General features: G+C 42.8%; 2 protein-coding genes across 2 annotated transcripts in view; one reads left to right on the forward strand and one right to left on the reverse strand.

Moving 5' to 3' along the window:
* The first annotated feature begins 2,694 nt into the window (after nucleotides 1-2,694).
* badb (BCL2 associated agonist of cell death b) lies at nucleotides 2,695-7,237 on the forward strand. The gene is made up of 4 exons (XM_031851464.1): nucleotides 2,695-2,846; nucleotides 3,648-3,800; nucleotides 4,085-4,296; nucleotides 4,396-7,237. The coding sequence occupies exons 2-4, from the start codon at nucleotides 3,656-3,658 to the stop codon at nucleotides 4,531-4,533; spliced, it is 495 nt and encodes a 164-aa protein (XP_031707324.1). The 5' UTR covers nucleotides 2,695-2,846; nucleotides 3,648-3,655; the 3' UTR covers nucleotides 4,534-7,237.
* Nucleotides 7,238-7,348: 111 nt separating this feature from the next.
* Nucleotides 7,349-8,791, reverse strand: part of LOC116385754 (uncharacterized oxidoreductase YtbE) — a 2,518-nt gene continuing 1,075 nt past the window's right edge. Inside the window, 4 exon segments of the mRNA XM_075447373.1 lie at nucleotides 7,349-8,190; nucleotides 8,331-8,489; nucleotides 8,573-8,724; nucleotides 8,727-8,791. The exon segment at nucleotides 8,727-8,791 is cut by the window's right edge and continues 27 nt beyond it. Of these exon segments, the coding sequence (XP_075303488.1) occupies nucleotides 8,011-8,190; nucleotides 8,331-8,489; nucleotides 8,573-8,724; nucleotides 8,727-8,791 (556 nt within the window). The 3' untranslated portion in view covers nucleotides 7,349-8,010.

Below are 8,791 nucleotides of genomic sequence, written 5' to 3' on the forward strand. Positions count from 1 at the left end.
TTTCAGTTACTTTCCTCCCTCCATGTCTGGCACACACTGTCTGTATTTCGGGTCTGCTTCTCATCTTTTTCGGCATTGGGAAATCCATTTTCTTTTCTTCTCTCCAAGCTCTCCCACTTCAAATAATTGAAAACCTGCTCTGCATCTTGCTCAGCTCCCACGTAGACTGAACTGGGGTCTGCAGAGAGGGGAAAATGCTTGAAAGGATGGTGATTGAAGCAGCGGCGGCGGCAGACAGACCGACAGGCAGGCAGTGTCCTGGCATTAAATTGGAAGGCATGTTTTGGGAGCCGCTTGGAAGCGCTGCTGCGTTTGCTCTCAAACTGCCACACAGACAGTCACACACACACACACACACACACACACACACACACACACACACACACACACACACACACACACACACAAACACACACGCACTGAGTGGTGGTTTAGAGACAGTGTGGGAGTGCATACGCCTCCGTTTCCCAAAATAACCGCCAGATGAGGTGCAGGGAGGCAGGGCGAGGTTTGTACAGGAAGATATAAATGGATGCTAATTGTATGGCTCCTTCAGCTTACACTGAGATCCAGCAGACTTAAACACAAAAACACTCTGTCCGGGTATGTGTGTGAAAAAAAGGATCCTGCTTGTGAGAGAAACTGTGTACACACTCTTTTGGATGGCAGCTTTATGGCGTTAAAATGTTACAAACGTAGTGCATACATGGCTTTGCTCACACACACATACAGCACATACAGATTAAAATGGATAATAATTATATGGTTCTCAAATGCCCCCCCCCCCCCACCCCGAGTCCGACCAAAGAAAGAACTCCCATGTATTATTTCTATAATCCCTCCAAAAATAGTTCAAAAGAAGCGAGTCTCAACAGTCATTTTCTAGAGCTGCACTATCCTCGCACCCGAAAGCCGACTGCGCGGACTCTGCCTGTTTGTCTAAGCTTAGAAACTCACATTAGTTCTATTTGGATACACTGAATTAGAAGAAGATGCATCACATCGCCTCGGATCCCGCCACAGTTTTTTACAGAGATAGTTCGCTCCTCCTACTCAAGTGTCACTTACTGACTTTGCAAAATAGGCTAATTTTGTTTCTAATCTCACAAGAGGCTCTCAGTGCAAGAGAGGGGAGTCAGAAGAATGTCGAGGAGGAGAGGAGGAATAGAGGCAGCAGATATAAATGGTAGATAATTACATGATTGAATCTCCTGCGTTGATGTGAGGAAAGTGCAAGAGGGCAAATTAGAGAGACGAGCACTATAGAGGATGCACAGTGCCACACGCACCATGTATACTGTATTGCTTTGTTGTAACTGTTTTGTTCAAACAATATGAGACGGAGGACATGTTTTTCACACAAGCAGCACTGTCAAAAGCATCACTTCTGCACTGCCAGCTTTTTTCAGGAAATGAGAAACAGTATTTTTCCCACTGACGTAGATTTTATAACGCAATTGGTGTGGGCAACACCAATCCCAACGTCATGACATTTTCCACGTTGCAAAATATGTGGATTTTTTTTTCCTTTTCTTTTTCGTTCTCGCAAGAAACCACATGACCTGTGACGGGAGGTGAAGCAGTGTGACCAAAGAGGAGCACTGCTCAGCTAACATTAGAAAAGATCCGTTTGTGGGCGTGCCTCGCCACCTGCTGCTCATACACGGTATGACAACTGATCAGGATTTGTACTCTTCTCCTCTCACGAAGGAAAAAGGAAAAAGAGAGGGGACAAGAACACAAGACAAGATTGAACGAGACGAGCTTCCATTTCTTTGTTATCAGTTTGGTGGATGCCTAATACGTCTTACCACAAATATAAACTGATTAAAATTACTCTAAAGGATGATTATTTTCTCATTTTCAGTGTGAGACAGTATAATCGGTGTGTTTACACTTGCATGTGCTGGCTCTTGGCCCACCCTCTCTTTATCAGCCATAACATCTGACAGAAACAAATCTTACATAACTCTTGTGCAACATGGGTTCTTCTCTTACTTTTGATTCACCTTTAGCCTCAATCTTTTTTTATGTTGTCTGTCTCCCTATCAGAGAGAAAGAGTCAACACAGGCAAAGGCAAACAAACATGGCCCAAGCCCAAACTTGTATTTCCACAAGTCTTTAAAATACTTCCATTTTATGCTACCTTCTACTTCTACCCCACTACATTTATGAGGCAAATGTTATACTTCTTACTCCACTACATGTACCTGACTTCTTAAGATACTTGTAAAACAGATGATCATTTTAGAAAATATGATGCATTCTTATACATTAAACCACCAAACAGTATATACTAAGTAGGTAACATTAGCTCCACCTCGACCAGCTACAACATCAATATGTTGTTTACACAGTAATACATCAGTAATTATATTCAAATAAAACAATATATATATATATACCTCTTAAAGGAGCCATTATGTTACATAATAAGTCTATGTAATGGCTTTTACTTCTAATAGAGTAACCTATTATAAAATGGTGGTATTACTACTTTTTAGTATAGGATCTGAATCCCAACACTGCCAGATATGTGAAAATAGGTGGATAGCAATATTAGTGGCCAGACTTCAGTCCATATTAAATCCTGCTGCGCCTCTACACCGAACGCTACGGTAAGCCGGTAACACAAACAAAGCCCCAGCCCAGTCCTAGCTCGCAACAGTGACGTCAGCGCGCAGCGGCGGTGCACTGACGCGCGGGGATTGGGTGAGCGAGGAGCTAAACTGTATTGTACCGAAAAAGAGGACAAGACGCCGATAACAAAAACAACAGCTGCGGCCACATGAGGCCGACTGAGCATACACTCGCACTTTTCGGGCTCAAGCTATAAAGACTTCGGGTAAGGAAACATATTCATACTTTTGTCTTGTACACACTGCGGTGGCTAATTTAGCCCCTCGGCAGCTACCGCCCTGAAGGAAGTTTCTTTTGTCCTCTTCGGTCAACAACAACAAAACAAGCGAGCCAGTTGTGTTGACCGGAGAAGAAGGAATAAAGGCTCGTTTTAATAACAGTGTAACAACACGTCGTTAATGGTATCAAATATTGCTCCGTGTTGTCGAAACTAGTCGGTTATGTGGCGGATTGTTGGTGTGAATACCTTTGGACTGGTCTCACAGCAGGGACAGATAGGCTGCTGGGTGTGTTAGATGGGGGTAGCATCAGAGATACAATGGATGATGCCATTTTATGATTCCTGAATAATTAGCTAATGTGCTGCTTGGCAGTAAAATGGCAGCACAGTTGTCCTCAAGAGTTTTTGTTGTACCTTGCTCTTTGTAATCTTTATAATAGAGAGGGGGATGAATGATTTCATTTTATTTGTATGGACAACATACTGTATGTGTTTCCAGGTCTCTCAAACAAGTCAAGTTTAGGGCAACACTAACATTAGCCAGCTGTGGTCTTAATAACATTGACACTTATTAATATATTCTTGGAGATAAGCATGAAATAAAGCAGATAAAGTTACTGATCGACAAAACAAATCTTAGTCGATTAAGAACAAAAACAACCGGGGGGGGCAGCCTCAGTGTACAGCGTGTGCATCTACTTAGAGTCATTTCCGTGTAATATACATAACTTCAGAGGGTTTTAATGCATCCCTGTTTCTAATACTTCCTGAATCTTTCTTCTCCAGATGTCACGATGGCTGCACACTTCACCATATCCGACAGCGACTCAGACCCATCGGAGGAGGTAGAGGAAGGAGAAAATAACCAATTATCGTCTGTGCAAGAGCAGCAGCTTCTTCAACGCCACTCCCTCACCCTACCTGAGCTCAGGTTACCAGGTAGGAAATCTCAAAGCATTGTGGGAAAGGGGGGGAAATTCAACCTAAACCCACGACTTCTCTTTTGCTTATTATTGATAGCTGCAGTTATTGTAGGAACAGAAAGCGATAAAGTCATCTGTTCCAATCTAGTTTTCTGCAACAGCTGCTGCAATGCAGATTCTGTTTCTTGGCTTTGTCTTTTGGGCCTAATTTGGAAGAAATCAAATCTATTACAAACCCCTCTCACCTATTACAAACCCCTCTCACCTATTACAAACCCCTCTCAACTTTGCCTCCCTTAGTGACGGGTCGAATCAGGCTGAACTCAGAGTCCGTCGCTTCCACGGCCTCCCGAGACGAGGAGCTCTGGGCAGACGAGGCTGGCACTCCCACCGACGGAGCTCCGTTCAGAGTGCGGTCCAAGTCGGCTCCCCCCGCTTTGTGGGCAGCCAAGAAATACGGCCGGCAGCTCCGAAGGATGAGCGACGAGTTTGACAGCCTGCTAGACAAAGGGGTGAGAGTGAGGGGGTCAGAGGATGGAAGGAGCGTTTTAAGGGGTTTTCCCTACTAAAACAAATTAGTTTATTTCTAACTTAATTTCTATTTGGCGCAGGAAATGAGGCGGGTGAAGAGTGCTGGGACGACCAAACAGATGCACCACTCAAAAAGCTGGTGGAGCTACCTCTTCAGTCACCAGGAGATGGAGGGAGAGAACAACCACCATGAAAACCACGCTCATCGCACTGAATAGGCACCGGGGGGTGGGGGTTCGAAGGAATCGATGGGAATGAGAGGAGAGCAGTGGGAGGAGCCAAGAGAACAATTGTGAGGAGAACAAAAAGAGCTGCTCTGAGAAAGGACGGATGAAAGGTTGGTTGGAACAAAAATCCAAAACACAAAAGGCACGGCTGAGTGGCACTCAGCCATTAACTGAGTTAACTGAGTGGTTAACTACATTTAAATAAACTTTTTTGTATCGGTGTTGGTTGTGGTGTTAACGATATTGCTGGGCAGCCCACTGTGAAATGGTAAAGGTCGGCCAGGATGGACTGTTGGCTATCTGAACCCCACAGAACGGATACAACAATGGGCCGAGAGAGGAGAGATGATCTCTTGAACACAAAGAAAGATAGAAGTGGATCTGATAGGTGGCCACTAACCACTTCAGTTGTCTCTCGCCGTCGACACTATGCAATATACTGTAGATGGAGAGATGCATGCACTGAAATCAAAACACCTGACTTTTAGAGGCCTCCTTGAATGCTGTTAGAATTTCCTTCCAGGAAACCAGCAATGACGATGTGTTACTAATGCTGGTTTTGCTCTGCTCCACACGTTTGTGCTTAAATACAAGCTGAGACTCCTGCAATAGTGTGCCACAATGAGCTGAGGCAACAGAGGAAAGAGTATAAAAAGGGAAGGAATTTTTTTAAAGTATACAACTCGGGGGCCATTATCCAACTTCCCGTTCTACTACCTGCAAGCCAGTACCATTCAAACGACTGTACTCGACTATCATTAACTGCTTTATATCTCAAATTTATCAAAAGAAGAACAATCTTGTACAAGGACAATCTCCGACGACGATGCAGAAATACTATCTTTTGTAAAACTTCAGGGTTAGATTATATCTGAAGAGAATTAAACGTACATATAAAAGCACAAACCGATATGAATCTATCTTTTTAAAAAGCCTTGGATGAGCAAAACAAAAAAAAGACATTGGAACTTTTATGTGTAAATATGTTGTGAATATTCTATTCTGTCAAATTGCAGGGGTGGGGGTTATGAGCCAGACATTTATTTGACAAGTTCCTATTTTACAAGGTGACTGTGCTCTTTAATACGTTTGGCCAACCTAGCAATAGGCAGTGTACAATCCATGGCTGTTGTGATAAATGTTATGTGGGTGGGGATGAGTTAACTGCTTTACGAGGAGCCAACACACACACACACACTAGCTTTTGGCCCCATTTATTCAGGACCCGGTGCACAGAGAAGATGGATTTAGAGACTCTTAAGTCACATTGAAACACAGGTGGAAGGGGACGTAAACTTGGCTTTTCCAAACTATTTGTAATGTTTGTTGAATCAGTTGCCAGTGCGGTTGGGTTTAGAAGCTGTTCACTCTGATCTGCATTGGGACGTGAATAAAACGGGGTCTCAATCTATCAAGCCTTAAGGTCTAGGAGTGCTGATCTGAGGCGACATTTGTTGTTAATGTATTATATTCAGGCTTTTAAGGACTACCCGGCACATACTACACACACAATATGGCATTTGTGGGTGTTATTATTATTGCTGTTAATGATTATACACCACGATTAGTAACTCTACACAGCTTGGGGAATATGATGAGGCTATTTGTGACTTGTTTATCGATATGTGATTATTGAACACGGTGATAGGTTTGTTCTACTCATGTCTTAACTCTCTTCCTCTCGACTTGTAGGGTTGAGTTGTGAAGTGCTCGGGTGTGCAGGCTGAGCGGGGATGCGTTTGTATCTTCTTTAAAACTTTTTCTCCACCTTTCTTTTTTTTTTTTATAGATTTTTCTAAAACTTGGTTCAGGACCGTTTTTTTTAAATCAGAGAATTCTAGACAATCTGAATGGCACCACCGGTTTTTAAGATGTATCTAAGTCTACCGACATGTTTGGTATTGTGCAACCCTGACTGTGTAAGTACGACGTATTCACTGAAACATTTTGGTATAAAGCTTCCAACTCAATTAATACAGTTAGACTATGCTGTTACAGAAGTGACTCAACCATTTTATGATATTGGATTTGTCCCACACACTAACAGGGACATTAGGAATGGGTATTCAAGTAGTTGTGCCGTCATGAGAAATAGTGTTTTACTCTTAAGTCACTCAGATCTGTAGCTGTACTTGACACAAGCAGCTGGCTGAGAGAATATGTACACGGTGTCGAGAGCTCGGGGCCCGGATATGAATATGAAATTTAAGATTTTAATATTGTCATGAACTGCCTTGAACATGCTGTAACCTGTGATGTGAAGCCGCATAACCGGCCTTGTCTGTTTACCCAATTACCGCCTTAAACTTTACAGCTCGCTGTCACCTATTGCGCTGAAGAAAACAAAACAAAAAAGCACAATAAATGTGGCGGTGCGTTCGCTGTCACAACTGTGACAAAAATATTACGATGGCGAGTGCTGGAAAAGCCATTTCAGAGGAAGTCATGTTGTAATTTTGACTTTTAAAAACATGTGTGGCAGAGAACACACCCTGGCCTGGCCACCTGGAGTTTTGCAACCATCCTTGGTATTACTTGAATCTACAGATGTGTGCGGAGAACTTTGCATTATAAAATTTCTTTTTTTTTTGGGATTCTTTCTCATTTTTTTAATGACTTTTGTAAGTTTTCTCTACATCTTTGAAACTTCTGGTAGATGCTGTCCTGAATAAATAATTTTAAGAGTGATTTTAAAGTGAGTCTCTTGTGTTATTCTCTGTACAATTCTCCAGCAAACAAGGACACTATGAAAAGGCCATTTTGTTTTTATTGCGAATTTGTAGCAGTTCATTGACAATTCAATGTGAACACAAAAGCCATAGTATTTATTTAAATGTCCTAAAATGATGGCACATTGACAGATTTGTTAACAGAAAATATATTTTTTTTGGGGGGGGGGGGTCAGTAAGCAACACATGTACTGCCTGAAAAGGATCAGTGTTTCATGGCATATGGGTCACAACATACAGGACGACCTACTGGCCAATATTGTCTAAAATGCTACTTAAACCTTTAGATATCTCAGTACATACATTTACCTAAATCCTCAATACATTCGCCCAATGTGCTTGCTGTCTAAACTCCAATTTCCCACTTTCTCTGGTGGTGGTGTCCCGCCACTGTATCGCTGCCCAGTCAGAGCTAAACAGCAGCAGCATTAAAGAGCAGAGTTCCCACTGTCTTTAAATGCACCATATGTTCGCTTTATAGGCCTACCTATTTCAAACAGCTTCGATTAAGTCTTGGAAAAAGGGGGAAATATTATGGGAAAGCTTCGGAAATTCACTAGTGATGTGTGGAAACCCTGGAAGAGGCATCATGACAGGACAGTGTGTTGTATTTTCGATATTATTTCCCCTGTTTTTATGTTCATCTATGTCTATCTTCCTTTATTGTAAAGAACTTTGTCTTGCATTTCTTGTATGAAAGGTGCGATACAATAAAGTTTATTATTCCACTAGTGGTTTATCAAACCACTAGTGATGCATCCCGACAGTATTTGCGGCCACAGTCCAAAGCTGACAGTCTGTCCATGTCTGCGTCACTCAGTGTGAAGTCAAAAAGCCTGGCATTGTCCTTTATTCTGTCTGGATTTGAAGATTTCGGGATCACTGGGACGCCCTGCTGCACAGCCCAGCGTAAGAGGACCTGAAGGGGAACAAAAGACCTAAATGTTTACCTAGTGTGTGTGCTAAAAAATCTTTATTGAAAACTGTGTCAATAAGGATGGCCCAAAAATACATTGTGTGTGTGCGCGTGTGTGTGTGTTTGTGAGTGTGTGTGTTTACCTGTCCAGGGGTGCGTTCACAATTCTTTGCCACCTCCAAGACCACAGGGTCAGTGACCAGCTCTCCTTTCCCTAAGGAGGAGAACGCTTGGAAACACACTCCATACTCCTTACACACTTTCCTCAGCTCGGTCTGGCACAGCTTGGGGTGAAACTCTACCTGAAGAAACAACAACAAAATATATAATGTAAGTATATTATGATATGCGTTATCCTTTTTCCTTTCCCTCTCGTGCATTCTACCTGTAGCAGTGCAGGAGGGACTTTGCAGCTCTGCATCAGTTCTCTCATGTGTGCTGGTGTGTAGTTTGACACTCCGATGGCCTTCAGCTTCCCCTGGGCATGCAGCTCCTCCAGTGTGGCCCAACTCTGAGCTCGGTTGCCTGGAGTCAAATATTAATTAGGAGCTGATCATCAGTGTTACTAAAGTACAAATACATTGTGGAGGAGGAAAGAGAGAAG

The sequence above is a fragment of the Anarrhichthys ocellatus genome, unplaced genomic scaffold (genome assembly GCF_004355925.1).
Source record: "Anarrhichthys ocellatus isolate YVR2014 unplaced genomic scaffold, GSC_Weel_1.0 scaffold11, whole genome shotgun sequence".
NCBI lineage: Eukaryota > Metazoa > Chordata > Actinopteri > Perciformes > Anarhichadidae > Anarrhichthys > Anarrhichthys ocellatus.